The sequence below is a fragment of the Aulonocara stuartgranti genome (genome assembly GCF_965226115.1).
Source record: "Aulonocara stuartgranti genome assembly, chromosome: 23".
NCBI lineage: Eukaryota > Metazoa > Chordata > Actinopteri > Cichliformes > Cichlidae > Aulonocara > Aulonocara stuartgranti.
The window spans coordinates 20,140,017-20,164,883 of record NC_138958.1 but is presented as its reverse complement, the minus strand read 5'-3'; the positions used below and the strand labels follow the sequence as shown (position 1 = coordinate 20,164,883).

At 44.0% G+C, this 24,867-nt stretch overlaps 1 protein-coding gene across 1 annotated transcript; it reads left to right on the top strand.

Moving 5' to 3' along the window:
• The first annotated feature begins 1,828 nt into the window (after positions 1 to 1,828).
• Positions 1,829 to 21,913, top strand: LOC309700862 (protein NLRC3-like). Its single transcript, XM_082524747.1, has 8 exons — positions 1,829 to 1,927; positions 2,590 to 2,657; positions 3,275 to 3,559; positions 12,167 to 13,895; positions 15,658 to 15,828; positions 19,570 to 19,719; positions 20,750 to 20,796; positions 20,972 to 21,913. Exons 1-8 carry the CDS (start codon positions 1,896 to 1,898, stop codon positions 21,520 to 21,522), a joined length of 3,033 nt encoding a protein of 1,010 aa, XP_082380873.1. The 5' UTR covers positions 1,829 to 1,895; the 3' UTR covers positions 21,523 to 21,913.
• Positions 21,914 to 24,867: the final 2,954 nt, after the last annotated feature.

Sequence of the window (24,867 nt, the reverse complement as noted above, 5' to 3'; positions counted from 1 at the left end):
TCCTTTTGCCACAAAGTCTTCTCGACCCTGGAGCTGGTTGCTGTCACTTTGGGACTATTTTTCATCCATGCAAACGCCAGGATTTCTATTTTGGATGAACCAGTGTAATTTGGGTTTGGAACTGAATGTTTTTTGTTTTAAAAATATATATTTATATTTGCAATACTTGATTTAATTTAGTTGTGAAGAAGAGAGCACAAACAGGGTGGAGACAAATGTCTCTGGGGGATTTGTGAAAGAAGAATCAGAGAAAGAATGAAATGGAAAGGTTTGCAGAAGTGAGACCTGCTGTGATGTGGAGACAGATTGGACACAGTGCTCAGATTCTTTTCATTGTCCTCCTGTCGTTTTGTTGGTATCACTGTTTCCAACTCAGGTTGAGTGAATTGGAGACAAAGTCAGAGAGACAAGGCTGAGATGGTTTGGACATGTGCAAAGGAGGGATAGTTGATGTACTGTACAAACGATGTTGAAGAGTAGGAGGTCAGAGGAGGTTCATAGATGTAGTGAAAGAGGACACTGACAGGACCGGTGACCGAGCTAGGAATAGAGTGAGATGGAGGCTGATGATCCAATGTCAAGACCCCTAAACAGAGCAGCCAAAAGATGATGAAGAAGACATTTTTGTTGCTTTTGCTGTGACTCGTGAAGACTAACGTGGCCTCTGCAACTATTTTAAGATGGAGATGCAAAGTGTATTAAATAAAGACTTTGTTGCTAAAACGATTTCGGTTATAAAGGTGAGCAAGAAAGACAGAAACAGACAACTGGTTGAACATGATGATTCATATCAGCACAGGAAGAATGCTGCACTGCGCTTGACATTTATTAACTTGTTTGAACAGAAACCACTTGCTGAGTCACACATGAGCAGATGCCACATCTCAACACAAAGCGTCTGTTACTGTACGAGTTTCGTTATTAGGACCTACAGCAGATGACTTCCCCTCCCTGAGTCTGACTGTTACTTTGTGTTAAAACGTGCCTTTTCCTTCCCACTGTCACCAAGTCCTTGCTCGTAACAGTTCTCAAAGATGTTCTGTTGGGTTGAGGTCAGGACTCTATACAGGTCAAGGTCTTCCACAAACTTGCTCATCCATGGCTTTGTGGACCTTGCTTTGTGCACTGGTGTGAAGACATGCTGGAACAGGAATGGGCCATCCCCAAACTGCTACCACAAGGTTGTGAGGATGAAATTGTCCTAAATGTCTTGGTATGCTGAAACATACCTGCTCTGTGAATTCGCATGGTCTACCAGTTCATGGCTGAGTTAGTGTCCCGTTCACTATGCTATAATCCCACTATGAGCTGACTGTGGAAAATACTGAGTGTGCTTGTTATGCAGTGCACAATCCAGTCACTCTATGAAGACACTTTTCCCATGCTTATAGACATCACAGCTGTCTTTATTTTAGCAAAGCTGAATCCGTGTCAGGTTAGCAGTAGTCTAGTTAAAGAAGATGATGTGAGTTTATGGCAAAAGCATAAATAAATGTGTCCAGCAGGGATGCTGAATGTGAGGTGCTGTGTTTGCTTCAGAGTTGTTACACCTGTGAGTAGGGATGGGTACCGGTATCGGTTCTGACATAAACGGTATAACCAGACCGAAAAGCAGCGCACATTTCGGTGCTTTCTTTCGGTGCTTTTTTTCCCCCTGAGATGTCATACACTTTGAATACTAGCCAATCATTTTACCTACACCTGGCGACGTATAGCATTTTGTTAAAAGTCGAGAAATGCACCGTATTTGATAGCTTGCTGTGAGACCTCACACCGTGCACATCTACTGCGGGTGTGATGCCTGTAATCGGACGCGGAGTTAGCAACATCCCCCAAGAACCGAAGGAGTAGAGTCCTGGCCCCTAGCCCTGCCAGTGTAGCAGAAATGATGACGGATGATGATGCAGCAGCAGCCGTTCTTCTCTGAGTGAGTGGCTTAATGTTGTTCGTGTGTAATTTACATTGAGTAGGCCAACCACGTTATTAAATTAATGGATGCAAGGTGAACTAGCAAACACCGTAGTAGTTAAGCGGCTGACTTCTTGTTTGATGGCAGATACTCCCTTCACCCTGGCCAAAAAGGCTAAAATGACCAAAGAAAAAGTAGAAAACAGCTAAACATGAGAGTTTTTTGGACCAATATTGTGTTCTCCATTCTTTAAGCACCGGTTCGAGCACCGTTTAAGCACCGGCACCGTTTCAAAAGTACCGGTTTGGTACTGGTATCGGATAAAACCTAAACGATACCCATTCCTACCTGTGAGTATGAGCAACATAAAGTGGTTAAAACGGACAATAAATTCAAATTTCTTCTCCTGCCTGATTTTTTTGCAGAAAAACATGACATGCTACTTGTATTAGTTCAGATTTATTAGCAAAATACCAAGAAAAATGTACTTAAATCTAATATATATATTTTTTGGTTTGGTAAGTTTAGATCTAATCATTTAATAAGTGGCAATTCAGTACAAGCAATATATATTCTTTATATTATGAATAAATGGATAAATAAAATGCATAGATGTAACAAAATGTTGAAAATCTCTGGTGTTTTCTCTCTTTGTGTTGTCGTTGTTGTTGTTTCCCAAGGGCAAAGCTGGAGAAGGCTTTAAAGCAGCAGCTCATGGATTCACCAAACCAAGCGTCTCGCTCTGCAGGTACGAGTTCAGCAGCATGTTTGGAGAGACGTCATTAAGGCAAACAAACATGAATCACAAAGAGGATTTTTCCAGCGAACACAACAGAGCTCTCTGCTTAACTCCATATAGAGGAATGACATTAAAGCATTGGCAGAAACGCTCAGACAGTAAAACAAAGGCTAATCCATAAAACATATTAAACATTAAACCAAACATATTTCATGATTAAAAAAATAATGTGAAATTTATGTCTCAGCCAAATAAAACAAACAAACAGAAGAACAAAAACGGGCAGCTTCTTATATAATATGCTTATGGTTTTCATATCAATCTTTACATGCTTACTTTTCAAAAATTCTAAAACTTGCTCATTTTCAGTACTCAGAGAGAAGTAGCATACACATAGAATATTTTTATCTGTGGGAGCTGGTGGACAACCTTTGGTTGGAATTTTGCAGAGTCTACTCATATTGAGTTAACTAGGAAGTCTATGCTATCTGAACTACACTAATTAGATGTATTTGTTATTAAATTTCAAGGTCAATCAACTTTCTTTCTTTCATCTTTCTTTTTTAAGAAAAAATGAAAAAGAAAAGAAATTTGAAATCCTCACATCAATTTCTTTCTTTCCACAGAGAAGGAGCTTGCCAGAATGCGAACACAGTTTGTGCAGAGGGTGACAGCAGAAAATTTCACACAGCTACTTGAAGCCCTTGTAACAGACAATGTCTTGAATGAGTTGGAGAAAGAAAGGATACAGGAAACTAACCAAACTAGAGCAGACAAGGCACGTGACTTCATTGACACCGTGAAGAAAAAGGGAGAAAAAGCCTGCAGGATAATGATCAGTCACCTTCGAACCATTGATCCTACAGTTTCCTGTCAGCTAGGTTTGTCCTCTGGGCCATCTGTTCGGTTAGGTGAGAAAAAAAATATTTCTGTTATGATTTTTATCATTGCACAGTTTGCTTGAACGGTGAGAGTATGATGCATTTCTTTTTCTATTGTAAATCGTTTGTCGTTTGTCTTTGGTCAGTTTTCATTTAAATATTTATGGAGTGCCTTACTTGGTTTTTAAATTACTATAAATTTATCTGGAGAAGTGGAGTCCAGTCCATTCTTGAATTACCTTCTGTGAAAAGAAACGAGCAGTTGGGATATTTATATCATCCCAATTGGTTTTCCCTGATGGATGAAAAGGTTGTTTCCCTGAACCACTGGGTTGAAGAATTGATATTGACTATTATCCTAACTTACACAGTAACAGCTCAGAGTTCTGGCAGAACTTTGGGCTATCAGAAACTGAATTTGAATAACTTTTATTTGAATTTGCATTGCTCAGATTGAATCTGAATTTCTCAACTTGATTAAAAGCTTCCAAAACTGAATTTGAAAATTCTTCACCTGTTCAAAGACAAAGCAGCCATTTAAATAAAATATAAGATATTGTTCATCTGTAACTGCAAAAAGAGAATTTAGAAATGTAATTATTAACAAGAGTGAACAAACACTGATTGTGTAATCTACAGCTGTGGCCAAATGTTTGGAGAATGAGAAGTGTTTTGTTTTGTTTTTTTCCACACAATTTGCCGTTTCAGTGATAGTCATATCAGGTGATCCAGATGAGTTAGTAGCTTCTCTACTGTCAGGGTCTCTGCAAGCATATGGGGCTCTGAGAGGGTACAAGTTGACAACTTTGGAATTCTATTGGAAACAAACTATCATATTTGTTTGTCAAATCTGAACCCAGGGCAAACTAACCTAAATTGGCGTTTTTAGCTAACAGCCACAAAAGCACAACAGTAACTGTTTTGGTTATAATTTGTTTATATTAAGCTTTTTCTTATAGAGGTAATATATTTATTACCAACCTGAGAGTTTATCTGCTGGTCATTGAGCATGACGAATGGGAGGGACTGAGGACACAACCCTGTGGAATGCCAGTGTTAGTAATAATGCTGGCTTAAGTCCTATTGCCGATCCTGACGGACTGCGGCCTGCCAGTCAAAAAGTCCTGTAGCCAGTCACATAGGGTGGGGTGTAGGCCGAGTGTTGCCAACTTTTGAGTGAGTTTGTGTGGGATGACAGTATTGAAGGCAGAGCTGTAATAAACAAAAACTACCCTGATGTATGAGTCTTTGTTTTCTAGATCTGGAGGGTCTCGAAGCAGGTGTAGAATTGAGGTCATCCAGCAGACTGCCTGCAGAGCTGGCAGAACTGCAACTGAGAAGTGAGAGGGGAAACTGAACATATTTGTTACGTCCCCTCTTAAATGCTAGGCGATGAGGGTGGGGGACAGTAACAGTTAGATCCAGGTGGAATGAAAAGAACGCCAGGCAGAGGTATTTAATATAAAAGAGATCTTTATTGTAGGCAAACACCTCAATAATTACAAATGGCAACAACAAAAGGAGACAGCACCGCTGCTTTTTAATAAGAAATCAGGGAGGTCAACCCAAAGTGGTAATGACCACTCAACAAAGAAAGCAACAATAAGGCTTCAACAGAAAGAGACAGCAACGCTGCTAACAAACAATATCCAGGCAGGCCACACAAACTAATGAAGGCCGCCATCACTCATGGGCAATCACTGCTCAGTTAAGCACTACTCACACACCAGAGCCACACACCAGAAGGCTGGTCACACGCAGCAGGCTGTTCCACACCTAAGTCAGTAGCCCACTCTGACCAGCACAGAGGGAAAACCACCAGAAACCTCTCCTTCCTCCTCCACACTGCTCTTCTCCAGCTTATATCACCCCTGAGGGTAATTGGTTGTAACGAGAGCAGATGAGCAGCAGGTGTGACCTAAAGGAGAGGGCAGGGGCAGAGAGAGACAAGGGGAGGGGCCAGAACGAAGGAGGAGGAGAGAGAGAAGACAACACCACGCCCACACACTCCCACAGCCTCCCAGGATGTAACATTCCCCCCACCCTAAATCCACACTATACAAAACACAGAAGAAACTCATCACTATGCACTGCGTGAGAGTGCATCAGCCACCAGATTTTCAGTCCCTTTCTTGTGCTGGATAACCAGATCATAATCCTGCACCAGCAAAGCCCAGCGCATTAGTCGTTGGTTGTGGTTGTACATGCGCTGGAGGAAAGTGAGGGGGTTGTGATCTGTATACACCGTTACCGGAAAGGAGCTAGAGCCCACATACACAGTGAAGTGCTGCAAGGCCATCAGCATCACTAGAGCCTCTTTCTCTATGGTGGAATAGTTTAGCTGATGGCGCTTGTACTTTACAGAGTAGTAGCAGACTGGGTGACACACACCCTCTGCGTCGTCTTGTAACAGCACCGCACCAGCTCCGGTGGTACTGGCGTCGACTTCCAGCTTGAAAGGCTGAGAGAAGTTAGGGGCAGCCAGAACTGGGGCGCTGCAAAGGAGGGATTTTGCAGACTCGAATGCGTGCTGGCATTCCCCTGACCACTCAAAAGGGACTTTGGGGCTACATAGCCTTGTCAAAGGGGCCACAACTACCGCAAAGTTCTTGCAAAAACAGCGGTAGTATCCAGTCATGCCCAGGAACCGTTTTAACTCCCGCCTAGTGGCTGGGGCCGGGTAGCTGAGGATAGCCTCGACTTTTGCCTCCACTGGGCGTACCCGCCCGAAACCCACCTGTTTCCCCAGGTACATGACTGTCGCTTTGGCGAACTCGCACTTAGCGAGATTTAGAGTCAACGAGGCGTCAGCCAGTCGCTGAAATACTGGTCGTAGGATGGCCACATGCTCTTCCCACGTGGCTGTGTATATCACCACATCATCCAAGTACACATTACATTGAGGCACGTCTCCTACAACCAGCTGCATCAACCGCTGAAATGTGGCCGGAGCGTTTTTCATGCCAAACGCCATCACGGTGTACTGCATGAAATGGTCGGGTGTGACAAATGCAGAAATGTCAGAGGCTCTGGGGGTCAAAGGCACCTGCCAATATCCTTTAAGAAGGTCCAGTTTGGAAATAAATGTGGCAGGACCTATGTTGTCAATGCAGTCCTCCATACGAGGAAGTGGAAAAGAATCGGCGACAGTCACTGCATTTACCCTACGGTAGTCGGTGCAGAAACGTGGGGTGCCATCAGACTTGGGCGTAAGTAAACATGGAGAGCTCCAAGGGCTGTGACTCGGTTTCGCCAAACCATTCTCCGCTAGATAACTGACCTCCTTCCTCATCACCTCGCGCTTTCCCATAGGGCAGCGGTACGCGTGCTGTTTGATTGGGGTTGCGTCCCCAACATCGATATCATGTTCACAAACATTAGTACGCGAGGGCACATCACCAAAGAGAGAGGGGTAGGAGTGCAGTAGATTAAGCACATCTTCGCATTGTGAAGGGGACAGATGAGACAGGTGGGCCGTTACTTCGGCTAAGTAAGCTGAATTCGCCAACCGTCCACACTGTTGTCCCTCAGAAAGTATATGCAGATCGTCGTCAGCACTGGCCTCTACACTCAGCACGGTGGCGGAGACAGAGCTGGAGGTTGCCGCACTGGCAACAGTCTCATGGGTTTCCCTATCATGGTAGGGTTTTAACATGTTGATGTGGCACAGGCGTGTTTTCCTCCTGTGCTCTGGGGTACTGAGAACATAATCTGTCTCAGACACTTTCCTCACTATGACGTACAGTCCCGCGAAACGGGCCGTAAGAGCAGAACCAGGCACCGGTAGCAACACTAAAACCTTGTCCCCAGCCTGAAAATGCCTTTTCACAGCCTTTCTGTCATGCCACGTCTTCATGCACGCCTGGGCAGTACACAGGGCCTCTTTAGCTAATGAGGTAGCACGTTGCCAACGATCCTTACATGTCTTTACAAAATCTGCCACGTTAGTTTTTGGAGCACCCCCACTAAGGAACCTCTCTTTCAACACCTTTAGCGGACCCCGCACCTCGCGGCCAAACACAAGTGTAGCTGGGCTGAACCCTAAGGACTCCTGCTTAACATTGCGTATTGCGAACAGTACAAAGGGGACACCCTCATCCCAGCTTCTGCCCGTGTCATGGCAGTACTTTTTTAGCATAGCCTTAAGTGTTTGGTGCCAACGCTCAAGTGCACCCTGCGACTCTGGGTGATAAGCACTAGACACAGAATGAGAGACGCCCAGGGAAGCTAAAGTCTGTTTGAATGCTCGAGATAAGAAGTTAGTTCCCTGGTCTGTTTGCACTGTTTTTGGAAGACCAAAGGTGGTGAAAAATTTGATTAGCGCCTTAGTAATGTTTGCAGTGGTGACCCTCCGCAGAGGAATTGCTTCGGGGAACCGCGTGGACAAACACATTATGGTCAACAAAAACTGATTGCCTGCTCGTGTTCTTGGCAACGGACCAACACAATCGACCAAAACATGCTCGAATGGCTCACCAACAGCTGGTATTGGACATAGTGGGGCGGGGGGCACAGTTTGATTTGGTTTGCCCACCAGTTGACACGTATGACAAGTATTACAGTACTTCGCAACATCTGTCTTCATTGCCGGCCAGAAGAAGTGCTGCAGAATACGGTCATATGTTTTAGTTATCCCCAAATGTCCTGACCATGAATGGTCATGGGCTAACTGTAGCACGTGCTGACGTAAACTAGCCGGGACCACTATCTGTTGGACTACACTCCAGTCCTCCCCTGGCTTTGAAGTCCACCTGAGCATTAGCAATCCATCAAAAACAACAAACGTCTGCTTCCTGTCTCCTGTCGGATGATCACTCTCATCTACGGCAGCAAAACATTTGGTTAACGACGGGTCTTCTTTCTGAGCGATAATAAGGGCCTCCCGTGTGAGGAGAGGGGGGGCTGCGAGTTCAGGAGCAGGCTCAGCCACCTCTTGAGCCAGTTCCTTGGCATCAGGACCCACCTCCTGCTCCGAGGGCATCACATCCATCTCCAGCATAGAGCCGACCACTGACCCTGACAAGTCAACCACTTCTCCCCGCCGATGGGCCTGTGACCGGGTAAGAACACCTACAGGAAATACATCCGGGTGCTGCCGGTTTAAAGCATCTGGCAAGGGGCTTGGGTCAGGGGTCGTTATGACCTCTGGGGTAGGATAAACCTTCCCGCCTGCAATGTCATTGCCCATTATGAAGTCTACACCATCAATCGGGAAACAAGGACACACAGCTACAGGAAAAACACCGCTTATCAGGTCACTCTGCACCCAAATTCGATGGAGGGGGGCTGGCACATAAGTCATTCCAACGCCTCTAACAATAACATCAGTGCCGCTGGCGGTCTTTTCATCAAAGGCAAGGGCGCTAGCCAGTATGAGGGACTGTGAACCACCTGTGTCACGTAGAATGGTCACATTACGCCCATCTCCAGGCTTACCAGAGAGTGACACCGCTCCTTTGAAAATGAAGGGTTTAAAACATTCGTCAGGCGTTTCAGTGCTAAGTGGTCTACTACCAGAAGAAGCGTTTTTAATCAGCCCTATCCCTTTTGGTTTACGTGGTGTTGAAACTGGCTGTCTTTGCCTGTAGGCCTCGCAATCCGCTATTAAATGGCCGGATTTAAAACAATAGAAACATTTCCGGTCTGACCTGGGACGAGGCACAGGCACCTCTCTCCTTGTGTCTTGCTCACCACTAGCCTTTGCTAGTATGTCGCGTCGCTCATGCTTAACAACACTGGTTTTATGGACGAGTGCGAACTCGTCAGCCAGGGTCGCGGTCTGCTGCAACGTAGAGACCTTCTGCTCATTCAGATATACCGCCATCCGCTCGGTGACGCAATTTTTGAACTCCTCAATGAGAATCAATTCCCGTACCGAAGCTAGGTCTGCAGCTTTACAGGCCATACACCACCGATCAAAGAGGATACTCTTTTCTCTTGCGAAATCCAGGAAGGATTGACCCTGCACCTTTTTCAGCCCCCGAAATCGCTGCCTGTAAGCCTCGGGAACTAGTTCATAGGCTAACAGGATTGCACTTTTCAGTTTGTCGTAGTCCAAGCTGCATTCAGCGGACAATGAGGAACAAACTTCCTGCGCCTTGCCCACCAGCTTGCACTGTAGCAGGATGGCCCACACATCCCGCGGCCAACGCAAGGCTGTCGCTATCCGCTCAAACGATTCAAAATAAATCTCCACCTCAGTGTCACGAAATGCAGGGACCAGACGACTATTCCTTCCTACATCAAACTGAACGTCTGTATGTGACAGCGAAGCCACCACAGGAGGGGTGGAGGCCTGCTGGAGTTCCAGCTGTCGCAGCTTGGCCTTCGTCTCCGCCTCCACTTTCATCAGCTCAACCTCTCTAGCCCTAGCCAGTTCTGCGTCCAAACGCCTAAGCTCTATCTCCCTCTTCAGCTGGAACTCTCTCTCGCTCTGCTCCTTCTCCAGCTGGAGGCGAGCTAGACGGACTTTGAGCCTAGCATCCTGCTTAGAACCCTCTGATGACTGGATGGAGAGTGGATCAAAACGGGGCAGCGTCATAGGCCCCCCCTCGGGCAACCCCTGGTCCATAGGTGTGGACACTGCTGGTTCTACAACCTGGCCTCGAACGGGAGGCGCCGCACTTGGTCCAGCCGGACCGGGTGTGCTCGGAGGTTCTTGCATTACAACCACCCTCTTCTCCAACAACCCGGACACCAGAGCGGCTTTCAGCTCGGCTTTGCGTAGACCAGTGGAGACACTGATCCCGTAATGTGTAGCCAGCTCATGCAGATCCCTCTTCCTACAAACATCTAGCAGGGCAAGCGACGGCTCTGCTGTAAACCCAGCAATATCAAAAGTGGCCATGAAAACCCAAAATGGCCTGCCAAAACACAAGCAAACCACTAAAAGGCCACACACACACACACACACACACACACACACACACACACACACACACACCGCCTTCACTACAGAACTACACACAGGCGAAAGAGAAATGTGTTGTGTCAAAAAGTCAACCATTAATTGAAAAGCCCACACTCCCCCCAGTCCTGCCTGCTCAGAATCTAGCCTGTCCTAGCTTCTGGAGCGTACCAGGCTCGAGGCCACTTTAAAGGCGAATCATCAAGTGCCAAAAGGCACCGACAAGCCTACCCCCAACAGAGAATTAATCCCCACCCGGGTTTGCTCTGAAAATAAAAAAGGCAAAACAAAAAAACGAGTGTCCGAAGGAAGAGCAAATGCTCAGCTAGACACTCCCCTGTGCTAGCCGGGGAGAGCAGCAGTTGCCAAATGACCTTCACACAACACACAAACACCTGTACGCACTTGTAATCAACCCAATTCCTTTCATTCCGATCCCGGACGAGCCCCCACTTTGTTACGTCCCCTCTTAAATGCTAGGCGATGAGGGTGGGGGACAGTAACAGTTAGATCCAGGTGGAATGAAAAGAACGCCAGGCAGAGGTATTTAATATAAAAGAGATCTTTATTGTAGGCAAACACCTCAATAATTACAAATGGCAACAACAAAAGGAGACAGCACCGCTGCTTTTTAATAAGAAATCAGGGAGGTCAACCCAAAGTGGTAATGACCACTCAACAAAGAAAGCAACAATAAGGCTTCAACAGAAAGAGACAGCAACGCTGCTAACAAACAATATCCAGGCAGGCCACACAAACTAATGAAGGCCGCCATCACTCATGGGCAATCACTGCTCAGTTAAGCACTACTCACACACCAGAGCCACACACCAGAAGGCTGGTCACACGCAGCAGGCTGTTCCACACCTAAGTCAGTAGCCCACTCTGACCAGCACAGAGGGAAAACCACCAGAAACCTCTCCTTCCTCCTCCACACTGCTCTTCTCCAGCTTATATCACCCCTGAGGGTAATTGGTTGTAACGAGAGCAGATGAGCAGCAGGTGTGACCTAAAGGAGAGGGCAGGGGCAGAGAGAGACAAGGGGAGGGGCCAGAACGAAGGAGGAGGAGAGAGAGAAGACAACACCACGCCCACACACTCCCACAGCCTCCCAGGATGTAACAATATTCAAGAGCTAAATTTAAAAAAAGGATAAAATACAATTTCTTTGGTTCAATAAAAGGATCAGGGATTGTAACATCTAATCCTTTTACTGAATCAAAGAAAATTAATTCATTCTGATTCAATTTAGTGACAATCATCTCCAAACCAACACACTGGATTTCAAATTTAGGTTAATTCAGTTTTAGAAGCTTTTTTTTTATCTATTGTTGAGCAAATCAGACTCAATCTTAGCAATGCAAATTCAAATATAAATTATTCAAATTCAGTTTCTGATGGCAAAAAGTTCTGCCCATATCAGAGCACCTGGCCTTCTTGGAATGCTCTATTGGCGTGCTGGAACATGCCTCAGGTGGAATCTACAATGTCCTACTAGGAGACTTCAATGATCATGTAGGCAATAACAGTGAGACCTGGGGTGTGACTGTACTAAACAGAGTTTATCTATAATGAACCCGTTGTTCAAGCATTAGGATATTGAAAAGTGCACTCGGCACTGGGAAACACTATGTGGCATGACAATTAACAATTTTTTTTATGAATTTATATTAAATAAACCAACCATATTAGTCAGAAAATTTTATGTGTTGTTTTTTTTCTGTTAGCAGCACTTGAGAAGTGTCAGCTCAAATTCAAATCTACTCTGAAGAAGAAATTCCAGTGTGTGTTTGAGGGAATTCCTAAAGCAGGGAACCCAACCCTGCTGAATCAGATCTACACAGAGCTCTACATCACAGAGGGAGAGACTACAGAGGTCAATCGTGAACATGAGGTCAGACAGATTGAAACAGCATCCAGGAAATGGCACAGTACAAAAATAACAATCAGACAAGAAGACATCTTTAAAGGCCCACCTGGAAGAGATGAACCGATCAGGACAGTGTTGACAATGGGAGTGGCTGGAATTGGGAAAACAGTGTTAACACAGAAGTTCACTCTGGATTGGGCTGAATGCAAAACCAACCAGGACATCCAGTTCATATTTCCATTCCCTTTCAGAGAGCTGAATGTGCTGAAGGAGAAAAAGTTCAGCTTGGTGGAACTTATTCATCGCTTCTTTACTGAAACCAAAGAAGCAGGAATCTGCAGCTTTGAAGACTTCCAGGTTGTGTTCATCTTTGATGGTCTGGATGAGTGTCGACTTCCTCTGGACTTCCACAATACAGAAATCCTGACTGACCCCAGAGAGTCCACTTCTGTGGTTTTGCTACTAACAAACCTCATCAAGGGCAACCTGCTTCCCTCTGCTCAACTCTGGATAACTACACGACCTGCAGCAGCCAATCAGATCCCTTCGGACTGTGTTGACATGGTGACAGAAATCAGAGGGTTCACTGACCCACAGAAGGAGGAATACTTCAAGAAGAGATTCACTAATGAGAAGCGGTCCAGGAGCATCATCTTCCACATCAAGACATCACGAAGCCTCCACATCATGTGCCACATCCCAATCTTCTGCTGGATCACTGCTACAGTTCTGGAGAATATGCTAGAAACCAGAAAGAGGCGAGAGTTGCCTAAGACTCTGACTGAGATGTACATCCACTTCCTGGTGATTCAGGTCAAAGTGAAGAAGGTCAAGTATGATGGAGGAGTTGAGACAGATCCACACTGGAGTCCAGAGAGCAGGAAGATGATTGAGTCTCTGGGAAAACTGGCTTTTGATCAGCTGCAGAAAGGAAATCTGATCTTCTATGAATCAGACCTGACAGAGTGTGGCATCGATATCAGAGCAGCCTCAGTGTACTCAGGAGTGCTCACACAGATCTTTAGAGAGGAGAGAGGACTGTACCAGGACAGGGTGTTCTGCTTTGTCCATCTAAGTGTTCAGGAGTTTTTGGCTGCTCTTCATGTCAATCTGCTGGAAGAACAACAAACTGGGGCAGACTTCTACAATACTGCTGTGAACAAGTCCTTACAGAGTCCAAATGGACACCTGGACTTGTTCCTTCGCTTCCTCCTGGGTCTATCACTGCAGACCAATCAGAGTCGCCTGAAAGGCCTGCTGACACAGACAAGAAGTCCACAGACCAATGAGGAAAGAGTTCAGTACATCAAGAAGAAGCTCAATGAGAATCTGTCTGTAGAGAAAAGCATAAACCTGTTTCACTGTCTGAATGAACTGAATGATCGTTCTCTAGTGAAGGAGATCCAACAGGCTCTGAGTTCAGGAAGTCTCTCCACAGATAAACTGTCTCCTGCTCACTGGTCAGCTCTGGTCTTCACCTTACTTTCATCAGAAGAAGATCTGGATGAGTTTGACCTGAAGAAATACGCTGCTTCAGAGGAGGCTCTTCTGAGACTGATGCCAGTGGTCAAAGCTTCCAATAAAGCTCTGTAAGTTATATATATTTTTAATAGGGGTGCAACGATATTCGTATCGATATTGAACCGTTCGATACAGTGCTTTCGGTTCGGTACGCATATGTATCGAACAATACAACTGTAATTTATTTTATCAATTTTCCTTCTGTCGATGCTGTCTGTGTTGAGCGCTCAGTGAATCTGTGTTCGACTACTCCGCCTAGGCTGCACTGTCGAGCGCAGATCCACTGAGCGCTCAACACAGACAGCATAGTCAGAAGGAAGAGCGCAGGGCAAGCTAGCGAGACAGAAGTTAAGCTCTCCTTACAACAGGCAAATTGAACGTCATTCAGATCTGGCGTTTGGAATTATTTTGGTTTTCATGTGACGTATGACCCTGAAGGTAAGCGAGTCATGGACTAAAGTAAAACAGTATGTTGAATGTAATGCTCAATTACATTGGTGTGAACTAGTGTGTTAGCGCAGTTAGCTCGTTAACGTGTTGGCCGTCTAGCCCCATGCACGGAGCGATCGGCGGTAGCTCGTTAACGGAGATTTGCCGTGTTGTGGCGTTAAGGTCATTTCAACGAGATTAACCTGAAAGCACTAGCGGGAACACAACGAATATGACTGCACATTTACGCCGACATCATCCTAGTGCAAAGACAAGTGGAAGCAGACAAAAAAAAGCAAGCATGCTACTAACTTTAGCCGAGTCATTTAGACAGCTGTTAGCACATGATTCTCCTTATGCTGCTGAGAATATAGCCCAGAAGAAGCGGATAGTATAGCTTTTATTTTGGAAAGAGACATTTCTCTGTAATAAACTCTCTTTTCCAAAGATGAGTGATTCCTCAATCAGATACAGGGCTTGCAATATCGCTAGCCCGACGTCCCGGAGCTAGCGATTTTTTCAGTCGGGCTACCAAAATCTATCTCTGCCCTGCCCGTCGGGCTATTGTAGGAAGGAAAAATATATGTCAATGCTTTTGCATTCTTTCGGAAATGTAGCTGGGTAATTATGTCATTGGCATCGGTGAGCCACTGTCAATATGTGACATATTGAAGTCGCGTTTGAATTTGCGCTTGTTTTTTTGCTTTCACTTTGCAATCGTGCGAACTGTGTATAGAGAGCGACAGCACTGATCTGTGAGTGATGATAATTTGTGCACCAATTCCTCTGACATCGTCTTATTAATCGTTAGCTTACTATGCAAACATGACAAGTGAAATCTCCCGCAGCAAGCTTAAACATGTGAGAGGTTGATCGCGCAGAGAATCGCTGAGCTTATGTGAGTGCGTGTAAAAGCATTTCAGTTCTGCTGAGCCAAATAAGACAGGTCAGGGTGAAGAAGTGACAGCCAAAGAAAAGCTTACCACAAAACGGAGAAGTTATGACAAATCAGACTATAAGGCAAAAAGAAAGTGCAGCTTTATGGTTTCATGGACAAAATAATTTCTGTGGCTGCAATATGATGAGCTAAATAACCAGGGCTGCACATAAGTGGTCCGCAGGTGCGCATTCGCTGTCAAAATAAAAAACGCGCACAAGGGTTAGGGTTAAATTTAAAAACTGTACTTTTGAGTTAAAATATATATTTATAATTTTAATAAATGACAAATTAAAAAGGCATGAACATTTTTTTGTATCGAAAAAATATCGAACCGTGACACCAAAGTATCGAACCGAACCGAACCGTGAATTTTGTGTATCGTTGCACCCCTAATTTTTAAATGCATTGCCATCTTTATAAATGAATAAAAATGTACAAAATTTACATTACTATCTTTTCAGACTGAGTGGCTGTAACCTCTCAGAGAGAAGCTGTGACGCTCTATCCTCAGTTAGCCTGGAGTCCTCTAATTTAATTGAGCTGGACCTGAATAACAACGATCTGAAGGATTCAGGAGTGATGCTACTATCTTCTGGATTGAAGAGTCTGCAGTGTAATCTCCACATTCTCAGGTAAGAATTCAGCAGATTGTTTCAAACAAGAGCTATTTTCTGAAATTATCTGTCTATAAATATTTCTGCTTATCTAAACCTTCTGTCATTCTTAAACAACAAGACAGGGCAGCTTTACCACCAAGAATTTCCAGTTATCCCGTTCTGGCAGTTTAAAAATTCTGTCCAATTCCTCTTTTGGTTGCACATTCAAATATACATGTTTTAGAGAGACCTGTGAGACGCTGTTACATAAAACTGCATAGTGAAAACAAGGGTTAGGGGTAACTGATATACATTGAGGGGAATTAATTATGTGTTGAATTTGTACGTTTGTTCACTTACAGAAAAACTAATAGTTTATAATTTTATTGTCATTTGATTAAATGAATGAACACAGAATATCAACCAAAAATCCAGAAAAAAACACATTACATAAGAGTTATAAATTGAGTGAGATAAGTATTCGATCCAAAAGCAAAACATGACTTAGTATTTGGAGAAACCCTTGTTGGCAAAGCAGTGGAAAGATGTTTCTTGTAGTTTAGTCACTCGGTTTGCACACATCTCAGGAGGGGTTTTGTTCCAGTCCTCTTTAGAAAAACTCTCTAAATCTTAGAAGTTTCTTGGCTGCTACTTGGCAACTCAAAGTTTCAGTTCCCTCCACAGACACCAGACATTACCACAATCAATTTTAAATGAAACAAATCATATGCAGTTTAAGAGGAGACGTTCAGCTTTAATTCAGTGGTTTGAACAAAAATATTGCATAAAAAAGATGAGGAACTAAATGATTTTTTAACACAATCTTCTCATTTCAGGGGCTCAAAAGTAATTGGACAAATGAAATAATTGAAAATAAAATCTTAATTTCTAATGCTTGGTTGAAACCCATTTGCTGGCAGGAAAATGCCAAAGTCTTGAACTCATGGTGACCTACTTGGCCATTCAAGAACATTAGATTTCTTTGCTTTGGCTGTATGTTTTGGGTAATTGTCCATCTGTATTATGAAACACCACCCAATCGATTTGACTGCATTTAGCTGGATGTGAGCAGGCAGTACGACTCTGTACACCTCAGAATTCATTCTACTGCTTCTGTCCTGTGTCACATCATCAATAAACACTAGTGTCCCAGTTCCACTGGCAGCCATGCACACCCAAGCCACCACACTGCCTCTGCCATGTTTTATGATGTTGTATGATTGGATCATGAGGTGTTCCACACCTTCTCTATACTTTCTTCGTGCCATCATTCTGGTAGAGGTTTATCTTAGTTTCCTCTGTCCAAAGAATGATTTTACGGATTTTTACAGATTTTACTGGATTTCTTTTGTGTTTTTTAGCAAAGTCCAATGTAGCCTTTCTATTTTTAAGGGTTATGAGTGGCTTCCAGTGCTTTCTTTCTTTCTTTCTTTCTTTCTTTCTTTCTTTCTCAGGATGAACGAAACTGTAGAGTTCACTAGTCCTAGTATTGTAGCAAATTCTTGGATATGTTTTTTCTGTTTACATTAAACTATTCCAGATGAAAGTACCACACCTCAAAACAACTCCAGGCCTTTTATCTCCTTAACTGATTATGATGTATTGAAGAAATTGCCCACATCTGCCCATGACATAGCTTTTGAGTCAATTGTCCAATTACTTTTGCTCCCTTTAAAAACATGTTGGGACATGTTAAGGATGCTGAAACTCATACAGTGGGGCAAAAAAGTATTTAGTCAGCCACCGATTGTGCAAGTTCCCCCACCTAAAATGATGACAGAGGTCAGTAATTTGCACCAGAGGTACACTTCAACTGTGAGAGACAGAATGTGAAAAAAAAAATCCATGAATCCACATGGTAGGATTTGTAAAGAATTTATTCGTAAATCAGGGTGGAAAATAAGTATTTGGTCAATAACAAAACTACAACTCAATACTTTGTAACATAACCTTTGTTGGCAATAACAGAGGTCAAACGTTTACTATAGGTCTTTACCAGGTTTGCACACACAGTAGCTGGTATTTTGGCCCATTCCTCCGTGCAGATCTTCTCGAGAGCAGTGATGTTTTGAGGCTGTCGCCGAGCAACACGGACTTTCAACTCCCGCCACAGATTTTCTATGGGGTTGAGGTCTGGAGACTGGCTAGGCCACTCCAGGACTTTCAAATGCTTCTTACGGAGCCACTCCTTTGTTGCCCGGGCGGTGTGTTTTGGATCATTGTCATGTTGGAAGACCCAGCCTCGTTTCATCTTCAAAGTTCTCACTGATGGAAGGTGGTTTTGGCTCAAAATCTAACGATACATGGCCCCATTCATTCTGTCCTAAAACGGATCAGTCGTCCTGTCCCCTTGGCAGAAAAACAGCCCCATAGCATGATGTTTCCACCCCCATGCTTCACAGTAGGTATGGTGTTCTTGGGATGCAACTCAGTATTCTTCTTCCTCCAAACACGACGAGTTGAGTTTATACCAAGAAGTTCTACTTTGGTTTCATCTGACCATATGACATTCTCCCAATCCTCTGCTGTATCATCCATGTGCTCTCTGGCAAACTTCAGACGGGCCTGGACATGCACTGGCTTCAGCAGCGGAACACGTCTGGCACTGCGGGATTTGATTCCCTGCCGTTGTAGTGTGTTACTGATGGTGACCTTTGTTACTTTGGTCCCAGCTCTCTGCAGGTCATTCACCAGGTCCCCCCGTGTGGTTCTGGGATCTTTGCTCACCGTTCTCATGATCATTTTGACCCCACGGGATGAGATCTTGCGTGGAGCCCCAGATCGAGGGAGATTATCAGTGGTCTTGTATGTCTTCCATTTTCTGATGATTGCTCCCACAGTTGATTTTTTCACACCAAGCTGCTTGCCTATTGTAGATTCACTCTTCCCAGTCTGGTGCAGGTCTACAATACTTTTCCTGGTGTCCTTCGAAAGCTCTTTGGTCTTGGCCATGGCGGAGTTTGGAGTCTGACTGTTTGAGGCTGTGGACAGGTGTCTTATACAGATGATGAGTTCAAACAGGTGCCATTCATACAGGTAACGAGTGGGGGACAGAAAAGCTTCTTACAGAAGACGTTACAGGTCTGTGAGAGCCAGAGATTTTCCTTGTTTGAGGTGACCAAATACTTATTTTCCACCCTGATTTACGAATAAATTCTTTACAAATCCTACCATGTGAATTCATGGATTTTTTTTTCCACATTCTGTCTCTCACAGTTGAAGTGTACCTCTGGTGCAAATTACTGACCTCTGTCATCATTTTAAGTGGGGGAACTTGCACAATCGGTGGCTGACTAAATACTTTTTTGCCCCACTGTAAACCCTTCATCCAGTTTGAATGTGGATACCCTGAAATGAAAGCTGAGAGTCTATACATTATGTCCATGTCCATTATATATCTGTAATAGTTTACTTATGTCATTGTCCAAATATATATATATATATATATATATATATATATATATATATATATATATATATATATATATACATACATACATACATACATACATACATACATACATACATACACACACCATAGTCTGGACCTACTTCCTGGGGGTATGACAACAGCATGCAATATAAGATTATTTTTGCCACAATATTGTGAGATTGTGGAGAACTTTTAACAGGAAGGTGCTGCATCTTGGGTAAAGATGATATATCTATATCTGTATATTATTAAATGTGTACACAACACACAACAATGTGAACCACAGTGAAGACTTGGACAATAACATGAGGCAATCACTGTCATGTTGTTTTGTGTGTCTATAGGCTGTCAGGCTGTCTAATCACAGAGCATGGTTGCACTTCTCTGGCCTCAGCTTTGCGCTCCAACTCCCAACTGAGAGAGCTGGACTTGAGCTATAACCATCCAGGAGAGGCAGGAGAGAAGCAGCTGAAGCAGCTGAGAATGGATATCAGGTATGGAGATGCCTGTTGAAATCACATACAGTGTCTAAAGGAGGAAGAAATACTGTCATGTTGTCAGGCTTTCTAAATCTGCTGTAGGTGTGGATGCGATTGCCTGTGTGAATCCCCGATTGACAAAAGTTTAACTCTACACTGTGTGTTTACCGTACCACCATTTTTCCATGCTGGATCTTTAAAAAAAAGATGAAATATGAAAAAAAAAAGATTTACAGATTGCAGACCTCTTTGTAAGTTTGTGTGTGTGATTAATATCTCACATGTTGACAAAGTGCTAGCAGCTGAATTTGCATGATGACTAATAAGGGCCTTATTATTTTTAGAACAGGGTCCAAAGTCGTTACTGTTATCATCCTCTCTTTTCTTCAGCCGTTTCACTTTGAACCTCACTGTTCATGCTATGAAATTTCTCCCACAGAAAACCTGATACCAAGAATGAAAGAGTTGAAAGTTTTTAATCAGAGGTCCCAAGTCATCTCTGAGTTCAGTGAGCGAGTTTAGAATTAGGTCGCCGTGTAATATGTATGTTTTAAAAGAGCTTTTTCTGGTATTTCAAATAAACTGACACAAGTGGACAAACATCTCTCTTTTCTAGAACACACTTTTACGTGTGCAAGCAATAATTGCTGCCATGTCAAATAAATATTGGTGCAAACAGCATGACGCAAACATTAGTACACCTGTTTGCACAGTTGATCTAAGTAGTTTTTTCATCCATATTTTGCAGCTTTAGAAAGGAACTTCCAGAAGTTTATATGCAAGGCGGTTAGTGCAAAAATATCAGTTCCCACATGTTACATGCAATCTTGCAAATCCTGACAGTACTTTGCTGAGTTTGGACTGAAGCAATACATTAGTTAATCTGGCCCTTAGGTGGTTATTTTTTTATGCACTCTGGCCATGATGAAAGCATTTATTTCTATTCCTCATTTACTATTACTATTAGAGAATAATAAACTATGTGTATGAGCCTTGTGTGCATGCTGAAAGAGACTGTGCTGGTCTGACCCTCTCCTCCTTTCAGGGTGGAGCCTGCTGGAGAACAATGGTTGACACCAGGGCTGAGGAAGTGTAAGTGTGTTTTTAATGTGATTCATGAAAACAAAGCAGCACACATTCAACCATCTTCAAACTGTCACACCACTCATTCACACCTCTGATGTCAGGAGTCGTCATCAAAGTGTCAATCAATGAACAGATGATGGATCAATAACTGCAGCTGGATTGTGTTTGTTCTCTCCATCAGATTCCTGTCCACTCACAATCGACAAAAACACAGTAAATAAAAACCTCAAACTGACTGACAACAACAGGAAGGTGACACATGTGAAGAAGATTCAGTCATATCCTGATCATCCAGACAGATTTGATGACTGTCCTCAGCTGCTCTGCACAAATCCTCTGACTGGTCGCTGTTACTGGGAGGTCGAGTGGAGAGGAGACATTGAAATATCAGTGAGTTACAGAGGAATCAGAAGGAAAGGACACATAACAGACTGTGGGTTTGGATCAAATGATCAATCTTGGAGTCTGAGGTGCTCTGACAATGGTTACTCTGTGTGGCACAGTAAGCGGCACATGCACATCTCTTCTTCTTCATGCTTCTCGTCTGTTACTAACAGAGTAGCAGTGTATGTGGACTGTCCTGCTGGCACTGTGTCCTTCTACAGAGTCTCTGACATTTTGATCCACCTCCACACCTTCAACACCACATTTACTGAACCGCTTTATCCTGGATTTAGGTTAAGGTCCAACCCTGATTCCTATGTTTCTCTCCCCCTGTTAGGCAAAATTTAGACTGTTACAAAAAAACAAAGATGCTCCAGTTATTCCAAGATCAACATATTGCTTCTCTGTCTTTTTCCACTTAAAGCTTTACAGTCAACATCAGTATGTTGTGTTTCTCTTCTCTTAAGCTGATATGATTCAGTTTTTGTGAACAGACACAAAAATTGCTTAACTTTGTATCAACTGCAGCCCTGCACCAGTAGTGAATTGAAAGCATGGAAGCATGGATGCAGCAGCCCCTATTGAAAAAGTCAGACATTGCACCAACTCCTGCCAAAGTTCCATCAAAATTTCCTGCTGTTTGGCTTAGTTAGAGTAGTTATTTTGTAATTCGTGATTGATCAGTAATATACTAAATAATAATGGTTTTTTATCTTTAAATAATACCAAAGATCGTGTTCAAATGATATTACTTAGAATAGAATAGAATAGAATAGAATAGCCTTTATTGTCTTTTTTTTTTTTTTTTTTTTTTTTGCCTGTCCCGTTTGGCTCTTTTGCCATCAGAATTGTTGTCTAAAGGCAAAGAAAGATGCCCAACGGATTTACTTTACCAAATTGACCATCCCAGCCTTGCCATAATGGTCCATTTGATTCACCTTTTATTGTTCATTTTATTTTCACATACTGAATATGGGACAGACTTGACTGGGGGAAAGAAGGGGAGAAAGAAAGAGGGAAAGAGAAACAGCTGAGAAGAGGGACGGGGGAGAAGGGCAAAAGACAAAAACCAACAGAATGAGCAGAAAAAAAAAGAAGAAAAAAAATGCATATATCAATCACCTGGGTCACCTGCTGAGAAAGAAAAAAGAAAACAAGCAGAAGAGAACAAGAGTAATAGAATAAACAACATCACAATGATATATGGGAATATGACAGTAAATACTAAATGTTAAACATTATTGTGCAGCACATAAGATCAACAGAACACAGTGTGCTTTGAGGTAGGAGCCAAAAAGGGTGTAGTTTGTGGGTGTGATCACCCGTGTGTACACCTGTGAGCATGGACGCGCTTGTTTTTGTTTTTTTTTAAAGGTTCCTTCATGTAATGATCTGCTAGAGGGTGTGGGGGGGCCACAGCCCCGTCCTCCAGGGCATGAAGCAGGTATGGAGGAGATCAAAACTCCAGACATCCAGAGGCCCCCAGAACACAAGAGACCAAGGAAGACCAACAGAGGGGCAGCTGCGCCACTGTCCCAGAAAGAGCTGAGGAGAGTCCCAGATGAGGGCTCACTCAGCAGCCGCGGAGCAGAAGCCAGGGGGAGTTGCAGTGACGCGCCCGTGAGCTCCGCCAGCAGCCAGCCGTGCCTGAGTGACCGAGCCCCAGGCCGAGAGGCCGGGGACACCCCACCTCCGAAGTGGCCCGAGCGAGCCCCAGGCTCCAGGCCCCGATATGCGGACACCAAGGAGTGAGCCGGTGTGTACTTGGACGCCCATCCCCGGATAGCCTTTATTGTCATTGTACAGAGTACAACGAAATTGGAGTGCCACTCCCTTGGTGCAAGTTTCAATAATAAATATAAATGTAAAATATAAAAAGTACAAAAAAACAATCGTAAGTACTCAAACAATAGTATGTACAATATATGCTCTTTATTGCTAATAAAGAGGGGTTTCCAAATATCATTAAGCTGTAATTTCATACAAACACCTTTTGCTGCCAAATCAGAATGTGTTTTGGAAATTGGGTTCCTAAGCCTGGTGAAATACTCCATTTATTTTAATATTTTTCAATAACATACATCAGCCTGTATGTCTTAACTCCTGTCTCAAAGGGGACCACCGGTGTTCTGAGACTGCCATGCCTTTTTTCTGTTTTCATAATGAATTCGCTTGCTTATTTGTGTCCCTCACTGGATGTATTATAATGTGACAATACTGTAGGAGTGATTTTTTTGGGTTGTTATCTTATGCATGCTGTTAGTGGTCACGTTTGTGTTTTTTCTTTGGTGATTGTATTAAAGGTAGATGCACATAATTTTTTTTTCTTTTCTTTTCTTTTTTCTTTTTTGTGTCCCGTTTGGATCTTTAGCCATCAGAATTGTTGTCTTAAGGCCAAGAAAGATGCCAAGCGGATTTATTTTACCAAGTGGATCATCATGGCCTTGCCATATTGGTCCATTTGATTGACCTTTATTATAATTATGAATTTATTTTATTTTCAGTTGCTACAAATGGGACAGACATGACTGGGGGATAGGACAGGGAGAAAGAATGAAAGAAAGAGAGGGAGAGAAAGAAAACCAAAGGGGAGAGGAGACGGTGAGAGGGGGGGAAGAAAGAAAAAAACAAAAAAAAAACAACAAACACCTGGATCACCTGTATGGAGAAAAAAACAGAAGAGAAAGCAAACAACAAAGAGCAACATAATAAAAAAAAAACGCACCATCACAATAAACTAGCTAGCAGTAGATAACAGTAGATACTAAATAATAAACGATATTGTGCAGCACGCAAGATAGACAGCGCACAATGTGCTTTGAGGCAGCAGCCAAGAAAGGTGTAGTCCGCGTCTGTGAACACCCGTGTGTACACCTGTGTGCATACCTGTGTGGATCAGCATACTTGTATTCCAAAGGTTTCTCCATGTAACGATCTGCTAGGGAGTGTGGGGAGCCATAGCCCCGTCCACCAGGGTATGAAGCAGGTATGGAGGAGATCCAGGCCCCAGACATCCAGAGGCCCCAGAGTACAAGGACCCGAGGAGGACCACCAAAAGGGGGGGAACGGTGCCACCCTCCTAGGAAGAGCTGAGTAGAGCCCCAAAGGAGAGGTCACCCCGCAGCTACGGAGCAGAGGCCAGAGGGGGTTGCAGTGGCGTGCCTACGGGCTCTGCCGGCAGCCAGCTGTGCCAGAGAGGACCGAGCTTCAGGCCAAGAGGCCAGAGGCCTGAGGGCATCCCACCCCCCGGAAGGAGCCCAGCCGGGCCACAGGCGCCCGGCCCCACCAATCGGCCATCAGGAGTGAGCCGGTACATACATGAGCGCCCAGCCCCAGACGGCAAGGACCACCAACACACCAACGTCTGAGGGCATCAGCCACCTGCAGGGAGTGTGGTGAGGGGAGATAGACCTCCGTACTTTAGAAGGCCTGAGATGTACCCAGAGAGGTTGAGTCTAAGACCCAACCTGGCATATAGACACAGACGAACAGGCGCACGCGGACACAAACATGCATTCCTACCCCCATATACACAACCAAATACTCGACACTCACCCAACATGTAGACAGACACAAATAGACACTGCACAGACAGTCACACTCCCCAAACATACTCTATATCCCAAGTCCAGGTACCCCCGCCCAGTGGCGTGTCTAGAAATTTTTTGTTGGGGGGGCCAGGTAGGGGCACAG

Bases quoted from the DNA above. Each gene is read 5' to 3' on its own strand.
- LOC309700862 (XM_082524747.1), top strand. From the start codon at position 1,896: ATGATGATGCAGCAGCAGCCGTTCTTCTCTGA. The intron at 19,720-20,749 runs GTATGGAGATGC...TCCTCCTTTCAG, and splicing joins CAGCTGAGAATGGATATCAG to GGTGGAGCCTGCTGGAGAAC. The intron at 20,797-20,971 runs GTAAGTGTGTTT...TCTCTCCATCAG, and splicing joins GACACCAGGGCTGAGGAAGT to ATTCCTGTCCACTCACAATC.